At 43.8% G+C, this 21,060-nt stretch overlaps 1 protein-coding gene across 1 annotated transcript in view; it reads left to right on the plus strand.

The window, feature by feature from the left end:
• The first annotated feature begins 1,019 nt into the window (after positions 1 to 1,019).
• HS6ST3 (heparan sulfate 6-O-sulfotransferase 3) overlaps positions 1,020 to 21,060 on the plus strand; it is a 576,822-nt gene continuing 556,781 nt past the window's right edge. The window contains exon 1 of the mRNA XM_006211000.4: positions 1,020 to 1,833. Within this exon, the coding sequence (XP_006211062.2) occupies positions 1,118 to 1,833 (716 nt within the window). The 5' untranslated portion in view covers positions 1,020 to 1,117. The remainder of the gene's footprint in view (positions 1,834 to 21,060) is intronic.

Below are 21,060 nucleotides of genomic sequence, written 5' to 3' on the forward strand. Positions count from 1 at the left end.
GTCTAGAGCCAATACCCGCTGCCACCAAGAGGCTAGCCAACTCCTGTAAAGTCCAGTCTAGGTGAGTCTGCCCAGCGATAGGCAGGTGTTATCCCTGCGAATAGGCTGGCCAGATTTCTGTCCGCTCTCAGATTGAGAAAGCTGCCGATTTGGAGGTCTCGGGCCAGCGCCAGCGAAGATCTCCTGGCGTCCTCTCCTCGCTCCGCCTTTGCCTTTCCCCCAGATCTCTCCTGGCTCTAGGCTGAAGGGATTCTCACCCCCGGCTGCCTCCTCCGAGCCCCGCGGAGCAGCGGACTCCTCCCCTGGAAACTCCTCCGGGGCTGTGGAAAGCTTTGGCGCATGCTCCGTACCTAGGGCAGGTTTTTGCTGCGGGTAGCAGGGCTCCTGTCACACCGGCTGGCGGGTTGTGGCGGTGCCAGCCAGTGTGTGCGAGTGTGTCTGCGTGCTCGCGCCTGGGCGGACCGACCCGCAGCAGCAGTGCGCCTCGCCCGGGGAGGCGGCTCCGCACCGGCGCCTCGCCCGCAGCCGCTGCGGGGGCTCCTCTGCAAACTTGCGGCGAGCGCCGTCCGCCCTCGCGGCTCCCGCGCCTCGTGACCTGAGGGCAGAGGCACGGGGCGCGCGTGCGGGGCGTGGGGCCCGCGTGCGGCCCGGGCGGCGGGGCCGGGCCGCGCCTTCGCCCTTGGCCGGCGCCCTGTGGAGCCTCATGCAGCCCCCTCGCTCGCGGCCGCAGCTGCCCGGCTGCCCGAGGCAGGTCCAGGACCCGAGCCGCGCTCCCCAGCGCCTGAGCGCCGGCGGCGGGATGCCCCGCGCCGCCTGAGGGCCTCGCCGCGCCGGGGCCGGAGCAGGGAGCCGGCCGAGCCGGGCGCCCCCGGGAGCGCAGGGCGCCCCACGCCGCCGCCGCCGCCGCCTGCCTCCCCTCTCGATTCGCAGGCCCGGCTCTGCCAGCCCCGGAGCGCCGGAGTGCCGCGGGGCCACCAGCCAGCCGCACGCCTCGGCGTCAGGGGCATGGAGGAGCGGCGGGCTCGGAGCCGCGCCCCGGAGTCCGCGAAACTTCCGAGCGGGCGCCAGTCCGCGTCGCCGCCGCCGCCGCTTTGCCTGCCGGCCTGAGAGCGGGACCATGGATGAAAGGTTCAACAGGTGGCTGCTGACGCCGGTGCTCACTCTCCTCTTCGTGGTCATCATGTACCAGTACGTGTCCCCCTCCTGCACCAGCTCCTGCGCCAACTTCGGGGAGCAGCCCCGCGCCGGGGAGGCCGGCCAGCCTGCCGCCCCAAGTCCCGCCCGCCGGGCACAGGCGCCGCTCGAGGAGTGGGAGCGACGGCCCCAGCTGCCCCCGCCACCTCGGGGGCCGCCCGAGGGGTCTCGGGGGGCCGCGGCGCCGGAGGACGAGGACGAGGAGCCGGGGGACCCTGAGGAGGAGGAGGAGGAGGAGGTTGAGGAGGAGGAAGAGGAGCCGGACCCGGAGGCCCCCGAGAACGGTTCCCTGCCCCGGTTCGTGCCGCGCTTTAACTTCACCCTGAAGGACCTGACCCGCTTCGTGGATTTCAACATCAAAGGGCGCGACGTGATCGTGTTCCTGCACATCCAGAAGACCGGGGGCACCACGTTCGGTCGGCACCTGGTGAAGAACATCCGGCTGGAGCAGCCGTGTAGCTGCAAAGCCGGCCAGAAGAAGTGCACCTGCCACCGGCCGGGCAAGAAGGAGACGTGGCTTTTCTCTCGCTTCTCCACCGGCTGGAGCTGCGGACTGCATGCCGACTGGACGGAGCTCACCAACTGCGTGCCGGCCATTATGGAGAAGAAAGACTGTCCCCGCAACCACAGCCACACCAGGTACTGTCCCTTGCCCCGTCTCGCTTCTTGCCACCTCCCCGCCCTCTCCCCCTAGTCCCGATCCCGCTCTCCCTCGGCGTGCAGGTGGCTCCCCAGCATCTTCCAGCGGTTTGGGCCGAGGCTTTGGGAGAGAGATAAGAAACCTTTGGATAGTGCCCGGTCTTGAACTCGCTCCTCCCCTCGCCCCCATCGCTTCCCGCGCCGTCCCCCCGCCCGCAAAGGTTTCGGTAGCAGTCGTCCTGTGTGTGTCCTTCCATGTGCCTAGTACGGTGTGGCCTCTCTCTTAGCAGACGCGCGGAACACCGTGGAACGGCGAGGCTTGGGTTAGATCAGAGAGGTCGAATCCTGTCCCTAAGTTCTATGAGGGGAAACTCAAACCAGGTAAAAGGCAGGGGGAGCTGCACGGAGGCAGGGCAGGAGTTTTCCGGTCATGGAGAAGCCAGAGATGAGTTTACTCCGTCTTTAAGTGGCTCTAGTAGGGTGACTGCTCTCCTGCTCAGGAAGCACTTCTCTTGATGCCGCTTTGAAGATACCCGTTCAAATTCCTGCTCACCTCGATAACCCTAATTCTGCAAGTGGGCTTTGTTGCTGAGCAATGCCAGGATTTGGACTCACTCTGTTCTCAGCAAGATTTCCACCCCCCTCCCCAGCCCAATCCATCATCTCATTCTGAAAGTATTTGTTAAATGCCTACTGTGTGCCTGTCAGTGTGCTAAATGCTAAGTGAATACGAAGATAGTAAGTGAAACTTCTTCCTTCCAGGACAGAATGGCTTCCTTTCCCACCCCACCCCCACTTTTAAATAGTAATGTTGCTGAGAATCAGGAAAAGTTTGAAATTTTAATAGCCAGTGAAACTGCTTACCTTATTAACATCCTTCGAGAGAGGCATAGGCTTAAGAATTTGGTTGAATGTTCTTTCTGCCCATTGTAATTTGAAGATTAATCTGACATGCTTGCTCAAGGGACTAAAATATTAAAAGCTTGGAACAGTAGTTTATTGAGGTTTTTATCTCAAAGGTTTCAAACAATTTGGTGTAAGGAAATAGGAATTTAAAAACTCGAGCTCAATATGTTGATATCAGATAGCTTTTGCATTTGACATTATGGAAAAGCTTCATTTACTGGAAGCTGCCCAGATTCTGGAATTCACCACCACTGAAGCATCTAATTCTACCTCATTTCTTCAAGAATGAGCAAAATTTCATTATGGGATTTTTTACTCTGGCAGTTTTTCAAATACTTTCTCTCCTCCCTGCTCCTTTCCCTGTTTAATGGAAATTAGTTAGAATAAGAAACTGGTTGGACTTGGATTGAAAGCAGTAAGCTCCTTAGTATATTTTAAGGACATTTTACTTTTAAAGATTTCTAATTGTGTAGTATTTTAGATCCTGCCCCTCTGTTTTTGTTTAAAGCAGTTTTTCAATGAATAATTAACTCTCAAGCTTCCTACCAAACAAGACTATTATTTCAATGAGAGACAGTCTCTGTTATATTTCACCCCAAATGGTACTTTTTTGCATTTACACCTTTATGTATTAATTCCTGAATGACCCCAGAGAGTTTGCTAATCTGGTTCCCAGCTTCTATCTCACTAAAACTAAAGACTAAGTATTACGTAGAAATATCTAGTGATTCTTCAGTAGGGATTGGCATTATTTTCTACCAATATGAAAGTCTTCGTGAGTAGATGAAGATTTTGGAGGAATTAGAGATTATGGAATCGAAAACTGGATTTTAGCTTAGTGATGAAATGCTGTTGCTACAACAGACCCTGCATAGATTACAGCAATGAGGTCTTCCTTCTATAGGAAATACTCAGCATCTCTCTACTCTCTGATTTAGGATAATGCCACCTCTTGGCTATCTGAACATGCGGTTTCTGTTGCACAGTCAAATGCCTTTCTTTGTTTGGTGATGGACCATGAACATTCATTTCTCTCAGAATTGCAAGTTGTCAGATAATAACCTGCACTGGTTTCCCTTTTTTAAACATTGTTTTAAAATTTTTGTCATTTTTTTTTGGGTACCATCTTTGGTAATCCTTCTTCCTCTTCATCCTCACCTTCTCTTCTTTTCCTGGTATTCTCAATTACTTTTCTCCTCTAGATGCCTTAGGAAGAAATAGTTGTGGCTTATGTGAAGTGCCCTGCATCAAAAGCAATAGGGAAAAAGTTGAAGAGATGTTCAGTAGCATCTTCCCTGCAGAGAAGATTGAATTAGTTGTCTGTCTTTAGAATGTCTGTGTACAGCATTCTACAGTCAACTAGATTAGCCTGAATAATAGAGGGTACATTTCCACAATGCAAAATGGCAGATAATCTTTGGCTACATAATGGAAACAAGGTTCTACTTCAAATAGGGCTGACTCTGTGCCAAACCGAGAAGCAGATCATGTTGATTTTGGTTCCCTAGTCTCGTTGATTTTGGTTCCCTATTCTCTTTGCTTTTGGTTCTCCCAAGGTCCCCCCTCCCCATTTCTCACAGGGATCAATGTCCTTGTTGGCCATGCAAGGCGTAAGAGTGAGGATTCTGGAGTCAGATGGACAAGTCTCTTGTGCTTATTAGTTGTGTAAGTTAGTAAGTGACTCTTTCTGAACCTCAGAGTCTCCATCTTTAAATGTGGATAATAATTGGTATTTCCCTCTTAGAGGTGTTTTGAGAACGAAATGAGCAAATGCATGTGAACTGCTTGGCATAGTGTCTGCGCATAGTGTAGTATGCTGGTACATAGTGCTCAATACTTGATATGCAGGTGTGTAGTAATACTAAATATTAGTTGTCAATTGCAATAACAATGTTTGCCCTAATCGAGGCCTTCTTTCACAAAAGGAATGTGGTCAATTCCTTAGAGCAGCCCAGTATAAATGGGCCACCTTAATTAATACAGATGCCATTTTATGATTGTTTGTATGGAGACAGAATCCTGAGTTCTAAACTTTTGGCAATAAATTGAAAGCTGTGGACATTTGGGCATCAGTCATTGCAGGGGACAGGATGAGAAACAGGGATGGGAGGCACACAGTATAATGGAGTGTACATTCTGTTGGTGACGAGAGAAACAGTTTGGACTGGTGACAGAGGAGTTTGGAACCTCTAACATCACAGGCAGAAGCAGGGAGCTGGCTCTCAAAGGAGACTGGTGGAGTGGAAGGAGCCATCCTTTGGGTTATCCAGGCCCAGAGAGGGGCAAGGCTCTGGGCTGGAAGTTTGGATCCAGTGCAGAGGGCATTTCTGACCACAGAATTTGGTTAGAATGAGACTGAAAGCTAACAGGAAGATGGTTTATCTGCATGACGTATTTATCATATTAGTAAGGACTTCTTCCCATTCTTTTTCTTTTCCTGTCTTTTCTCTGTTATTTCTTTGGTAGGTTATTCTTTCTCATTGTCTTTGTGCTTCCTTCATTGTTACAGTGTGTTTCCCCTTTTTGATCTGTATGCCCAGGTCTTTAGAAGACTCTTCTTTACCATAATTGAGTATGGATAGCATTTTATGGGTAAAAAAGACTGAAGAGATAATCTAGTCCCATAATTTACATGGCAAGTGGGTAATGTAATACTAAGGAGGTGAAATGATATGTCTACGTTTTCCCCAGGGAACTCATGTCATCATTTTGGTGGTTTATCGTTGATGGTTTGCCTACTGTGTCTTCTGTTTTACTATGACAGGTATAATGGAGTGTGTCTTAAGCACCTACCATGGGCCAGGCACTGTGACAGTTCAAGAAATACAGTTTTAAGTAAATAGTGTCAGCCCAAAGAGCTTAGGCTATTAGGAAAGATAGACCTTGATCTTCTCCAGTAAGTGAGTATGTTCTCATTCTTAAATAATGATGGAAAGAGATTCCAGCCATGCCTTTTGTAGAGTGGGATGGCAATTGTTTTCTTTTATGACCCCCATTCTGTTGATCCTGTTAGAGTGGTTGGAGCCTTAGGAATGTTGTATTAGTTGGGATCCTCTGTGTTGCAGATGATACAAACCTGACTCAAACTCAATTCAGGCAGAGGGGAATAACTGGCTTAATTGCCAGACCACAGGAAAGATGGGGGTTGAGTTGGTTTCAAGAATGGTTGGAACTGGAGATTTGCAAACTTTCTCCCCATTCCCCTTTGTGTATCGAACTGATTATATCAAATTGATTTATTCCGTAAAATGAGTAAATGGCTGTCAGATCTAATAGCTCTACAAGCTGAGAGGGAAAGCAAGACTTCTCTGAGTTTGTCTAAAACCTTGTGGGGATGCCTGATTTGTCAGGCTTGAAACTTGGGACCATTCTTTCTGCCAATCAGTGTGGCCAGGGAAATGAGGTTCTCTGACCCACTCTGTGTCACAGACCCGTCCCATGCGTGGTGTGTGTGTGTGTGTATGTGTTATCACATGAAGCGGAGCTAGCACTGATACAGCTCCTGGGAGGACTACTGGGTTCTGGACAGTCCTTCTACTTATGTCAATTACAGTTGTAAATAAATGAGAAATAAGCCTTCAGATCTTTTTTTTTTTAAATTTTGGGAAAAATTTTGAGTCAGGCTACGACTCCCGTTTACTCACAGCATCTGGAAATCATGTCACATGACGAATAATTGAAGCAACTGGTAGTATTTAATATGGAGATAGAAAATACAGGAAATACATAGAAATTGCCCTCAAATATTCAAGGCAGGGAGATTTGGAAGGTGCAGGAGACTTGTTCTGTATTTCTCCTAAGGACAGAACTAGGATAAGTAGGACAGAAGTGATGGGATAAGGATTTCAGCTCAAAGTAAGAAAGAATATAAAATTGATCACTGCCCACCATGAGAACTAACCCTTGTGAAGTGGCGCTCCCTCCCCCCCCCCACTGCAGTGAACATTTTAGACGTAGCTAATTAATCACTGATTCTGTAAAAGGAATTTCTTCCTGAGCAAGGGCTTAGGCTGTACGGCCTTTCATTTTAAGGTTCTGTGTTCTAGTCTAAGCTGAGCTCAGAGTATCTTTCTTTTGCGCTTTCTTGCCCCATACAGAGGAAACAAAACAACCTCCACCGCACACACGCGCACACACACACACACACACACACACACACACAAGGATTATAAGTGAACTTTACCAGTCAATTCTCAAAGATTTGCAAACATTTCTACCAAGGAAACTTTTGGTAAAGCATTTTACACATCAGAGTCAAAAGCAATAAACAGTTCCTGTGTAGTAGAATGCCTGGTTCTTAATAATAAGTATAAAAAGGTAAGATGAGAAAATATAACACAACTTGCCACAAAAAGCCATAACCACTTTGACACATCATCTGATTATTGCTCTTCCTTTAGACAGCAGGCTACAATATATAAGGAGGCAGCAGAGCTCTGTTTCAAAGACTGGAATATTAGGGCCCTACTGCTTTCTAAGGGATAATCTTTTTGATGTCTCTTCTAATTAGAAATGTTGAACTGCACAGAAGGTTAATTTTCACCACCAGGTTTGTGTTCAGTATAAAACCAAGAAGATCAGAGATTGTTCTGTCTGAATGCCATATCCACTTGTATGTTCATTACAAGGCCTCTTAAAGTATTGCTTCTGGTTCAAACCACCAGTATTTGTTATAAATCAGAGAGCGATTGAATTAAACCTATTCAGGTTTTTTTTTTCCCTTTTTGAGTTATGAAGGTAAAACTGGAAATGGTAAATGGTAAGAGATGATTTATTTTTCTACCTTTTTTCTTGCTGGCTACCTTGGGATTTTTGAAAGAGCTGGTTTCAGAGAAATATACGTTTTCATGGAAAATGGTAAATTTAGGCAGTAGCAGTGTGGATTTGCTTAATCTTAGACTTTTATATTATTATTCCCCAAAGCTAATTATTATCATCTCATCTTGACTAAGGACAATCAGAAGTGTATGCCATTTGAAAGTTGTTTATGCTTGATAATGAATTAAACAGGTTTAATTGAGACTGGCAAATCCTAATGTGATTTTAAGAGTCATGAAATAAATTATTGGGCCAAGAAATAGATTTAGTATGAAAACAAGTAAAGGGGGAGCCCAAATTAATATTTTATAGTAATTAATTATCTTATTTTTGAGTTTATTAAATTATGGATATCATATATAAATTCTCTGTTGATTTTAATCGGCTAATATAACTTTGTTTTAATTATAGCTAAGTATTTAACTATGTTTTGGGAAGTATCCTAAACACTTGTTAACCTCGACGGCGTTACTTGTTATATGTTCCTCTCGCAAATACAGTTGCTCAGCAAAACATATGTAAAGTTCCCAGCACAGAGACTGACCTATAGAAGATGTTCAATCAATGTCAGCTAAAAGTAATACTCCATGCTCTAGATTACCTTGTAAACATATCCGTATAACTTGACAAGGCTATGGTTCTTTAAAAGACGAAATTTTCAAACATTTTGTGTCCTCCCTCTCTTATTTTGTGTCATGTACATTCTGATTGTTAGTAGTTGCCTTCCATAATTAGCAAGATGTCAATTCCCCTTATTCTCTAGAAGAGGAGTAAACATAAATGTAGAGGCCAGGGCTTATTGGAACATTCTAGAAGGTTTCTCCTATTAGAGTATGCCACAAATCAGAAATTTATCTGGGTACAAACAGATGTTCTTGCCTCTTGGAAAGGTTAATCTCATCGTTCATTCTCACTTATGGAAAAAATACCAGCCTAAATGGAGAGCACTGGAGCTCTGATGTAGAATGGGAGGATGAGCAAAGGAAACATAACGTAGACTCTGGATTACTGCTGGTTAAAGCCAGATGGTTGAGGTGGTTCTGGTTAGAGGTTGTGATGTTGCAGAGCAGTGGGAGGAGACCCTGAGTCAGGAAAAAAGTGCTCAAGAGAAGTGGAAGGAAGTCAATGACAAATGTATTAGCCACTGAAAATTGTACTGATGCCAACGTGTGGATGTAATTAGGGTGGTGTTTAGAGCATGGGCTGCAAAGCCAAACCAGCTGGATTTTAATCTGGCTCAGCCACTTGCTGTCACTTAACCCTGACTAAGTCAGTTACTGCTCTGTGCTTCAATTTCCTTGTCTGGAAAATGGGAGAAATAATAGTACTATCTCATGGTGAGTGCTAACAATGCACGTGGCATTCTTTAAACAGAGCCTGACACAGAAAAAGTCACCATTTTTATTGTCTCATGGGACTCGTCTCATACATCTGTGCTGTTTTGTGTGAAAAAATAAAATGATACTTAAACCTGTTCTACCCCTTTTGAATCTGGAACTTTTCATCGTTCACGATGCAAAAATGAATTTGCCAGCTGTGGTGCAGAAGAAAAGCCATAAATGATAAAAGTAAATGTTAATTCTTAGGATACCATGGACACTCAGTGGGCATTTAATGAATGCTAGTTGAATGGAAACTCACTTTCTTTCTTTTCTTCAGCGTATCATTTTATTTTTTTATGGGATATTAATGAAACAGCAACAAAAAATGTTTAAACACATACAATTAAATTCATAAATGAAGCAATCCTGCAGTGAAATTGAATTAGTTGCCTGTGGGCACATAAATATTTGTAGTTCATTGCTATTACGAATAGTGTACCATGCTTTTATTGGTAAGTACTGGGTCATTTATTGTCAGAACCTTGCATTTAACACCATGTGTTCACGGTTGCCCCTGAATTCTAGTTTCTTTATAAACATAAGAGGGTAGGAAAGCTAACCATGTTGCTGTCCACCATGTTTATTTATTAGATTTTACAGAATATTTCTTCCAAAGAACTCAGGGTTATGGATATATGACTGTCAACCTGGATGATAGCTCCTATATTCTGTGGGCTCTAATTAGAAACTTGTAGAATTTTATAGATTTAGTTCAAAGATGAAAACATAGACCCAGGAGGAAGAGTAAAAGTGACTTACCCATAGGTGTGGGGTAACAGCCTGTGTGTGGAAATCTGCAGGTGGGACCCGTGTAATACGGTAAAGAACCAGGTGGCATGTAAAGAAGGGAGAACAGACAGCGATGGCGTGGAGTGTGAATTAGAAGGATGCTACAGAGGAGGAGAAAAGGAGAGGAAAAGTCATCAAAGTGAAGAATGAATCCCTTAAAGAACTGAATCAGGAAGAAGGTGATAGTGAGCATGGAGGTCAGAAATGCGCCTCGTATGCCATGGTTTGTCTCATTAGTGCATTTATGGGACGTAATCCTCTGTCTAGGAGGCGATCCGACTCGCAGTGCTGGTGTAGTCGAATGCTGCTGATGTTCTTTTATTCACTTGTGCATTCTTTTTCTGTATCCAGTTGCTGCTTTAAAACGCTGGTAGCTGTATTGTAGGTCCTGGCAGCAAACAGGGGCACCGTCTGGGATTGCCACGGGGCTAGTTACAGAGGGATGGACTGGGTCAGGGTACCCACACTGGACGTGAGGTTCTTTGCAGCTGGTAACAAGGGGAAACAATTAACCACCCTGGGCTGAAGGGGCAGAGGCAGGCAGGCAGCATCAGCATCCATTGTCTGCAGGAGCCTGACAGGAGCTACGGTCTCAGTGGTAGGAAGGGCTCCCCCATCCCTGGAGCTGTTCCTAGAAAGCAGCATGGCTGGAAGTTTGGAGCTGAGACCAAGAGGAAGGGTGGGGAGGAAACAGCTTGACTTCTTTCTCCCAACTGTTTGCCTCCTTCCATTGTCTTCCTGTGGCTGAATTTACCCGAAGCTACTCATTCCCCGTACTTCACCGAGGCAGAGAGAGGTGGAGAATGGATATGGGGGGGGGGGCGGGGGAGGACAGAGGGGATGAAAATGGAGAGTAACCTGTACAGGGACTTAAAACAGTTTGAAATTTCTTCTAATTCATTTTATGAATGCTGCATTCAATTCTACAAATGAGACTGAGAACAAATCCCCCCCCCTCCTTTTCAAACATTTTAGTACCTGTACATATATTTTCTGTATGGAATTACTGTTTTCTGTATGGAATCAGTCTCCACCCAAAGAATGGTGGATGCAATAAAGGACCCTCAGCAATGGAACCATGACCGTGAAGAGGTGACTTTTCACTGAGTAATAAAAATGATCCTAAATTCAGGTGTTTGGTCACCCTAGTGCCTCAGGGTCTGTGGGTGATTGTGACATATTGGGAGTTAGATCTGTATTATGATGCAGAGTGGGCAATACATTTTATATTGTATCTGTGTGGTATTTCGTAGATTTGAAGTTACATAACAGTATTAGTTAAGACACGACAAAATAATTTGCAGAACTGGCAATAGTTTGCAAAAGCACATATATGAGATGAGATATTTTCTGTTGCTTAGATGTACTTTCCAGAACATTAAGAATAATATTAATGCGGCTCTAAGTCTCTGAAGGTAACAGGTGAGGGAAGAAAAATATTTATATCACACTTGAAACTATTCAAATGTTTTTAGTTTTAATTTTATAGGACTTTTGAAACCCTACTTCTGTATTTATTTGTTGGGAGAAGATAGGATGTGCCTGAAAGTATACATTCGTGCAACTCTGTATGATATATTAGGAACCTGGAGCCCAATATTAGATGCTGAAAAATTGTTAAATGAAGTTGGTATCTGAGAAAACTCAGAGAAGATTAAAAAAAGAACCATTAATTCACCTTTTTAACTTCCAGAGTCAAAATGCCATGAGCAGAATGCTCTTCAACGTATGTATTTGTAGATGACAAAGCCATTTTCAGTGCAGTGTCTGTACCTAGCACATTGATTGGGACCGATGCACGTGTGTCATTTCTCCCATCTGTGGGAGGGGATCTGGAGCTGCTGGGAGCACCAACATCCACGAAGAACACATCTACCTCCACCCTCTTTTCACAGCCCCCTTTATGCACAACACCTTTTTGCTGTTCTCTGGGACACCATTTTGCGGTGTGGCTGGAGTCAGCAATGGTCTGTAATCACGAGGATCATCTTCAGGCCCTGACATCTGTAGGAAAGCTACTTGCCGTGATAAAATGGCCTTAGGGGATTGTTTTCTAGCAGCCATGAAAGTTATTAGCAATAAGGAACCTCTACTCTGTTCTACTGGATTTAAGTCCAGTTAACTGAAAGACTCTGGGAGAGGTTTCAGAGAATGTGATGTTTCCCATATAGCTTCATCAAGTTTGTCATTGTGCCTTCCCCATAAGTGATGGAAGGGATGGATTAATGGATCGTTCTATTTATAAACATTTCTATCGGTACTTCTCTTGATAAATAAATAAGTAAAGTATTATGTATTAAAAACGTCGGGCAACATGAAGGAACTTAGCTACACTGGAAGTATCAAATTTATTACCTGACGCATTTTTAATCTTAAAAATATTCGTCAACGATCACGGTCCATTCTTTGTCTTTTAAGTTCAGCCCTAAGCCTACAGTACCACCACAGATAAATTTCTTTGCTTTGAAAGTTTTATTCTCCAAGTTCCCTATGTGTGCTATAAAGAAATAATTAATGTAATGAAAAAATCAATGTTGTGTATAAATTATTTAAGCTTTACTATCGTTGTAATTTTCTCTTCAACACCTATTGATCGGCAGCAATTCATTTGTTAATTTCTTCCTAATAAGATATTCATTGTGTTAGGTCTGTAGTAGTGCTGTCCCTGCACTTTCACAAATAAGTCATGGATTACTAATGACACATGGAACAAGTTAACCAGCTAGTGAGCGCTGTGAGACGGAAAACAGGCGAGGGCAGTCATTTGAGATGCTGTCCTATAGAAACCCTGTGTAGCCAGACAACTGCTGGTAACTAAATGGGTAGACTCTTGCAGGATATTAATTTGTACTTCAAAATTTAATGTGAAATGTATTTTTCCAGGTTAAAAGAAAAAAAGGTCTTAGCATTGGCTGATTCTGTCTCAACAGCGTTTTCTGGATCCAGTAGAGCAAAGAGGCAAAGAACAGAAGTTCTGAAGCCCAGCTGTGGGTTGAAGTCCTGACTCTACCACTGATTACTATGTGGCCATGCACAGATTGCACAAGTTTTCCAGACCTCAGTTTCTCCATCTGTCAAACAGTGATGAAAACATTCCTGCCTGGTGTTAGTGTGGGTTCGCAACCTAGGGTACTTCTCGGGTGAAATCTGAAGCTGGTGCTATGCACAGAGGGCAGGGAGAGCCTGAAGAAAGAGGCAGATCACTCTGGATGGGTAGGTGGCCAGTGTAATAAGCAAGGGAACTTACACAAGAGGTTTGTCTTCGGTGGCCGCAAGATAAGTAGATCTCTGCACCCACCTGCCAGAATCTTAAGAATTCATGCAGAGACCTTAATGGGGTTCAGGCATGTAGGCCGTCCAGATGGTCCCAACAACACCTGCTCTCTCAAGGCTACATCCTTGAAACGGCTTCTAGGGAATGGTGGGAGTGGATGGAACATCGTTTCCAAGGACAGGGGAGTCAGGGAGGGGCCTCTGATTGCTGGGTCCAGTTTTTGTGTCAGTTAGTGATGAAGATCATATGAGTTAATGCACATAAACCCTTACCTGTGCATATGTGTCTTCCTTAAGTCAATATTTAAGTCCACAGTTCTTTTGTTTTGGAGGAATGTAATAGTGCTCTGAATGTGCTGGTTATTAAATATCGTTTTGATGGTTGTCCATTGGATTACTTCAGGGGAATGAAAAAGTAGGAGACTTTGTGGAAACCCAAAAGAGATTCGCGTCCAAGAAATCAAACTGCCAAAATTCGTGGTAAAGGAAATGTTTGCATCAGCGAATTTGGACCAAAGTGGTGTCCTGAAAAAGCTCTAAAGTTGAATCTAGGCTTCCTCATTGATTTGTGTACTTATTTATTGTGTGGCCTTTCTGCCAAAATTTAAGTTTCCTGAAGATGGTGACTTATTCCCTTGTGCATCCTCAGTGCCTAAAACAGTGCCTGGTACATAATGGCTATCAAATAAATAATGTCTGAATAAATGAAAAAATGAAAGAAAACAAGCATAAATAAGTTTACAAATTTATTGGACAATCTGGATAAGAATATATGTCCTATCTCCTTTTAGAATTGTTGTGGATTAAGGAAATGACTAGGAATGCACTTTGTAAAGTATAAAGTACTGTAGGAATTTAAATTTACACTGACAGTAAGAAGCCTTTTGTTATACAATGGAAAGCAAGGAAAGTTGGATTTTGGAAGTGCAATGCATATATCATTTAGCTTTTATAGAGAGCTTTAAAAATCGGAAATGACAAAAATGCAGTTGGAAAATATGCAAAATACACATTCAGCTCAACAACTTGTTAAAGTAATGAGCACTTTCTTTTAAAACAGGATGTAATATATCTTAAAAGTCTTGTCAGAAGGCATTAGTCTTTTCCTTAGACCATCAAGAAACCTTCTCTTCCAGGAATTTGGCACAGATCAAGGTACAAAATTTTTTTTCTTTCCCATTGTTTTACCCTTGTGGGGAAGTTAGCCTAAAGTTGATATTTTAAATTTTGTATTCATAATTTTTCCATTATTTTCACATGACAGCTATAAATTAGAGCTGTCGGTTAATATGTCCTGAAAGTGAGCTGAGAATGTAACTGTCCTTCATTTGAGCTGATTTAGGATGTGAGAATCCACTGAGCTCTTCACTGCACAACTGGGTTTTGCAGCTAATTACGAAGAAAGCAAGAATAGAAAATAAAATCTTCCAGAGTCAAGTTTGCATTATAATAAGTATCTATTAGGAGAATAATTTTGCTTAGTAATGAGTTGGTTTTTATGCATGAGGCAATGCCTGGTCGCTTCCAGGAGGTTATACACATTTGCTTGGGCAGAGACTGGAGGCACACATCACTCCTGGGCTGGGTGGAGTCTTGGAAGAAGTTCAGGAAGCTGATGGAAAACCCTGAGAGGTGTGATGACTGACAGTAGGAGGTGATCCAGAAGAACTGGGGGGAGCATTATCATTAATTGAACTTTTAATCTCAGCAGTAACCCCAGGAGGCATGGAGAAGTATCCGTGTTTTAAAGATGAAGGATCCGAGTATGTGTATTAGGATGCCATCAGCTGCATTTAGCGAAAACTCAAGTTCGTGTTGGCTTAATAAGACATTTTAAATCTCATCACAAGCCCAGAGGGAATTGGTTGATTCTGTCTCAGTAGCGTTTTCCAGATCCAGTAAAGCAAGGAGGCAAAGAACATAAGTTCTGAAACCCAACTGTAGGTTAAAATCCTGAGTCTAACACGTGTTACTCTGAGACTTTGCACAAATTGCATAAATTCTTCAGGCTTTAGTTTCCCAACCTGTAAAACAGTGATAAAAACATCCCCACCAGGTATTAGTGATGAGGATCGTATGAGTTAATGTGCACAAACATTTAGAAGAATACCTAAAGCAGAGTAAGCGCCTATTAAATGTTAGCCATTGTTATTGTACAGAGGACCCAGGTGCTTTTCCACGTGTTTACTCTGCCGCCCTGAGCTTGCTAACTTGGGCCATAGGCTGCCTCCCTCATGGTTGCAAGAAGGCTGCGGCTGTACAGGGAGACTTTCCCGGCCAAATGAACAACAACTAGAGCAGAAGGGGTCACGTTCCCATTTGTAAGCCAGTCACTGGCAATGGGAATGGGCCCTCCAGGATTTGTCCCTGAAGATAGAGGTAGGATTGCCCTCCCCTGAGTCACATTTGGACAGCAGAACAAAATGGGGGCTCGCCCAGCAAGGGGAAGGAGGGATGGATGTGGAGAGGGTACCAATAACCTCTCCGTCCTGTTTTAGAGAGTGACGTGGGATTAAATTGTAAAGCTGGGCTTCAAACCCAGGCCTCACTTCCAAGGTCCAGCCTGTCAGATATTCTCACCTATGCCTGAAAATTGTTGCATTTCTATGATTAGTCAAAGAACTGGAACTATTCACTGACTTTTTTTTTTTATTCTCTCTTTTGTTGGTTCAGTCATTTTCAACATATATTTATTAATGTCTGCTGTGTATCAATCACATACAGTACAGTTTCAGGGAAATGAGCAGGAGAAGGAATAGTAATTAGGGCTGACACATTTTGACTGCTTACTCTGCCCTAGGCAGAGAGCTTTATGGATGTTAGTACCTGCAGTAAGTAGGCACGGTTATCATCTCCATTGTACAGATGAGAAAATGACGTTCGGGGATATTTAGGGACTTGTCCATAGTTGCAGAAGGAGTCATTGGTGGAGCAGTTAGGTATTTTAACCCAGGTGTATCTGGTTTCAGAACCAGCTCTCTCCTCCCGAGGTTGTGCTGATGTTGTGTAAATTTGACGGCTATCTGAGTAAGTCGAACCAGCAGGGGGAAAGCAGGACCAAGGCAGACTGACGTGGGTTACTGTAATAGTCCTGTTTTCTAGTTTTTATATTTCATGCTTTGACATCCGGGGCCGTGCTGACCCTGGAGGGCTCACTTCTCCCAGGGTTAGCTAATTTTTTGAGATAGTGAATGAACATGGCTGTGAGCGTGTCTTCACATGCAAACCAACCAATCCAGAGCCCTGATCCCCCCACTACTTACTTTTTCAAGCTCGTCTACTCCAGGTCACTACCTCCCCTGCCCTAAATCACCCCAGGGCCGGTACCGGACAACCTGGGACAGCCCTTATTCCCCAAAGCCCACTGGAATTACTCACACTAGCAAGTCCTGAACCCACTTACCCTGCCTCACTTGTTCTTTCCTTTGGAAACCTCTTACCCATGATTCCCCGTTGCTTCCTCTGGCTCCTGGAGGACCCTGGTGCTTCCGTGTATGGCCCTTTGTGGCTTGCTCTTTTTCCTATTTCTAGGTATCTGTGAATATATAAAACTCCTTCCTTCATGGCCGTCATTTCTGTGTCTACTTGTCTTACCGTACTTGATTAAAACAAATCCCACGTATCCTTAAAATGGTCACCAAGAATGGAACGCAAACGTAGGACAAAGAATCTAGTTAATCAGAAGCACAAAGGTGATAAAAAGTGGATGCTAAAATAGTGTAGAAGCCAACTGTCAGAGTACAGGTGCAAGGTCAGATTGAGTCTGAGTCCAGGGTTAGACTAATCAGTGCCCTCACATCCAAGGTCAGGATTGTGGATTGGTTCCAGAGATGAGAGTGGGACCAAGTCTTCATGCCAGTTGCTTCTAAGCTGTAGGAGGACATGGATGTAGTGAAGGCAGAGAGAAAAGGCAGGGCTGAGCTGCAACACCAAGCAAAACCTGAGACAGCCAGTTCCTTATAATGTAAACAATGTTGTAAAAACATTGATTAACAAGAGAGATATAAAATACCCAGTTTTATTTTGAGGTCCCTTTCTTTCTATAGCTAGCTAGCTAGAAGGATTGAGTCATTCGTGATTGTACATCGCCCAATACCAGGCACTGTGGAAGACACAGATTGAGGAGAAGACATGGTCGTGACTCTCAAGGAATAAAATCACAGTATGTAAGTCATAGACAAAATGAATCAGATGTATTTACATCACAGCATTTAAGTCAATTCATAGTATTGTAATCAGAACTAGATATAAAAGTTCTGAAGAAGGTGTGCTAAAAGAAAGAAGGAGTGTGAATGTTTGCAGGAGTGAAGAAGGCATGTGATAAAGGGTTTGAACTGGCTGAAGAAATTGAGTGATACTGGGGTGGGTGCTAGGATGCATGTTTAGAGAGATCCCTGAGTGTATGCTGGACTGAAGAGATGACTTTGATTCAGTATCAAACTTGGAATAACTTAGAATAACTTTAAATTCTTACACAGTGGTGGTTTTACAAATATGTCCATAAATTCTCTGATACTCTTCTCAAGAGGTGAAGCTTAATTCCTCTCTCCACCCTCAGTATTGACTTCAGGAACTTGACTCTAATGAATCAGATACAATCAAAGGGATGAGGTGAGACTATAGAAGGACTGTGGCTTCTGTAAGGTGTTTTTCTCTCTCTCTCTTTCGGATCCCTTGTCCTGGGTGAAGCTGTGTTCTCAGCAGCGTTATGGAGAGGCCCATGTGGGAAGGAACTGAAGCCTCCTGTGAATGAGCTTGGCAGGGGTCCTTCCGCCCTGTCTAGTCTTCAGAGACTGCAGCCTTGGGGGAGACCCTGAGCCAGGTTTGATGTTCACAGGAATGATAAAGCAAAGAGGGGTGATGGTAGGAGAGATGTTTTTAAGAAGATGAGAGATGATCTGATCCCGGAACACAGGATCTCATCTGTCTTCCCTTTTTAATGGGAGGAAAGGGAGAACATTTGAGTACAAATCTGGGAAGGTTGGTGAATTGACAGTTGAAGGATGTGGTGGTTCTAGTGTGATTGAATCTCTTAAGTATGAAGCGTGAAGCAAGATCATTAGCTGAGAGCGGGGAGGAGAGGAAGGAATGTTGGAAATTTGAGGAGAGCAGAGAAGGTGTGAATAATTATCTCAGAAGTTGGAAAAACAAATTTCCTAGGGAAGTAAGCTGTGTGGCAGTATTGAATTCTGTTTTGAGACCTGGGATTATAAATTTGAAACCAGTCCATTTGGCATGATTCTGTGGTTTTCTTCAGCGACATTAAGCTGCTCTGGTGGAGGCTTGGAGTTAATACACAGCTGAGTTTAACCAGGATTGGGGTTTACAAGGGAGGAGCAGGAGAGTTATGGCTGTTTGCCTGGAAGCATTTATAGCAACAGATCATGTAATGTAGGTTGGTCAGGAGAAAAGTGAGGATACAAGGGTTGGTGATGGATGAGAGGAAAGTGGTAGGACCAGTAGTGTGTGTCAGGGTTGCTGGTCGAGATCTATGTGGGGAGTTGGGTAGGAGAACTGGAGTGCTGGTGTAAGTGTGCTGGACAGATGGCAGATGGTGTGCAGAGAGCAGGGTGTTTGAAGTTGAGATGCTGGAGTGAGGGCTGTAACTTGTGTGATCCACGTGAGTGGGAGCCTGAAGTAGGGCAGGAAGTGGTCTTTGGAGCTAAGAAGGTCAAAGAATGGTGGAGACAAGACATTGGATGGATTATTCATGTGAATGTTGAAATCAAGAATGGTGATAAAAACCAAGCTGAAGAGGAAAGTAGGGAGCCTGGCAGGGAGGTCTGGAGGTTCACGGTGACAGCATTGTGGGAAAACGTGACAAAGAATGACATGTGGGCATGTAATCCGCAAGTCAGACTTCTAAGTTGTTGAGTTTCTCAGGACTGTGATGAACCAAGAAGGAAAGGGACAAAGAGGAGAGAAGGGAGCAGAAAATAGAAAGAAGAGAGATAAGAAGTAGCAATAATAGATGATTAGATAAAGAAGTTGTGATATTATTTATACAATGGAATACTACTCAACCATAAAATGCCATTTGCAGCAACATGGATGGACCTTGAGATTGTTATTCTAAGTGAAATAAGAGATAGAAAAATACCCTATGATCTCATTTATATATGCAATCTAAAAAAATGACACAAGTGAACTTATTTATAAAATAGAAATAGCCTCACAGACATAGAAAACAAACTTATGGTTACTGAGGGGAAAGGAGGTGGGAAGGGCTAAATTAGGAGTGCAAGATGTGCAGATACTAACTGCTATATGTAAAATAGATAAACATCAAGTTTCTGCTGTATAGCCCAGGGAACTATATTCAATATCTTGTAGTAACTTATAATGAAAAAGAATACGAAAAGGAGTCTATGTACATATATGTATGACTGAAACATGATGCTGTACACCAGAAACTGACACAACATTGTAAACTGACTATACTTAAGTGCAAAAAAAAAGAGAGAAAAGTAGTGATAACAAATTAAATAAGAAGTAGAAGAACCCAAATATTACTCTGCAGAGAAGGGCAGAAGCTCCTCCTCCTTCCATGTCCATTAGGGACTTAGAAACTCCAGGATAGTAAGATCAGAGAGCAGCATTTCATGAGAGGTGAAGTCTTATAATTTCCACTACCTTTATAAATATCACTTAATCACAGTTATCAAAAAACTGTTACGTTTTGTTTGGCATTCTCCCTTTATGAGCAGAAATGTGAATAATACCTGTGAAGTTTTCTATCTCAAAGCAGTTTTTATTTTTAGCCTCCGTGCCAAAGGGACTGAGATTCTGTTATGTGAAAGCTTCCCTCGTGAAAGACAGTTCCGTCCCTGTATTGCTGGATGCGTGAGATTTTCCAGTGGACAGATGACCTCGCAGGAAATAAAATCTGAGCATGGATGTGAGCTGGACCCTAGAATCCGGAAAGAAACTATGACTCAGCAGATCATATGTCAGTATCTGAGTAGTAGATAGGTTTTCTGAGAAAAAAGGTTTCTCGAGGAGACAACTCACATTCATAAAGGAGGGTTAGACTATTTCAAACCACTTGTGGTTTTGATAGAGGCACTGGGAGAAGGATGCATTAGGGGATAATTACTTGGGTTTCCAAAAGGTTATGCACTGCTTCTGTGTGGAAGGGGCTTTGTCCGTAGATGGATTGGGCTGTGTTTTATCTAAAGCTCAATTCTTTCCACATTTGGAGAGCTTACTTACATTTATTCAGAACCTGATATCCCCTTGTTCTGCAGAAGGGATGGAGGCAGTGCAATAATTTACACTGGTGTTAGTGACTTTGAGGTATCGGACATGTTGAGAGGGACCAAGGAGGGGTCTAGGAATAAGATCCAAAAATGGCCCAAGCAAGCTGGAATAGGAAGGTACAGATGGCTGAGGTGCACAACAGTCAGTTAATGGCTGAGCCCTTACCCTTGATGTTTGGGCGTGCAGAGGTGGCTGAGGCCCTACTGGTTAGAAAAGCTCTTTTTCTTGATGGGGTGATGGGGGAGGGAGGTAACAATATGAGCTGGGATACAGCGCAAGGATGTTCCAAGTGCTAGGTACTGTGCTGGGCACTGCAGAGAAAAGGTGACTGAGACATTGTCCCTGTTCTCAAGGACCTTACAGTGGACAGACTAAAAAGGGGGTAGTTTGTCACGTAGCAAGTGATGTGCTGCAACATAGGTTCAGTGCAAGCACAGAAGAGGGAAAAGGCAGAGCCTGCAGTGGCAGGAAAGGCTTCCCTGGAGGGAATGGAGTAATTATAAAGAGTTGTCAGAATTTAGAATACAGCGTGAGTGATTCTGCCTGAAGGGTGTGGTGAGGACTCACAGCCATGCATGACTGACTTAACCTCGTCAAGGAGCTTCTCCAAAATCATTTTCTCACCATTCCTCATCCATTTATGTCTGGATGACATGCTGCTTGCTGCACTTTGACCAATTACTAAATTGTACCATAAGTGATTTATTACCAAAAATAATTGGAAGTGCATGAATCTTTTAGGTTCATGTTTATGAAAAATGATTGTATTTTTCTTTTAAGTTAAAGAGGACCCAGGGTG

This window comes from Vicugna pacos, chromosome 14, assembly GCF_048564905.1.
Source record: "Vicugna pacos chromosome 14, VicPac4, whole genome shotgun sequence".
Lineage (NCBI taxonomy): Eukaryota > Metazoa > Chordata > Mammalia > Artiodactyla > Camelidae > Vicugna > Vicugna pacos.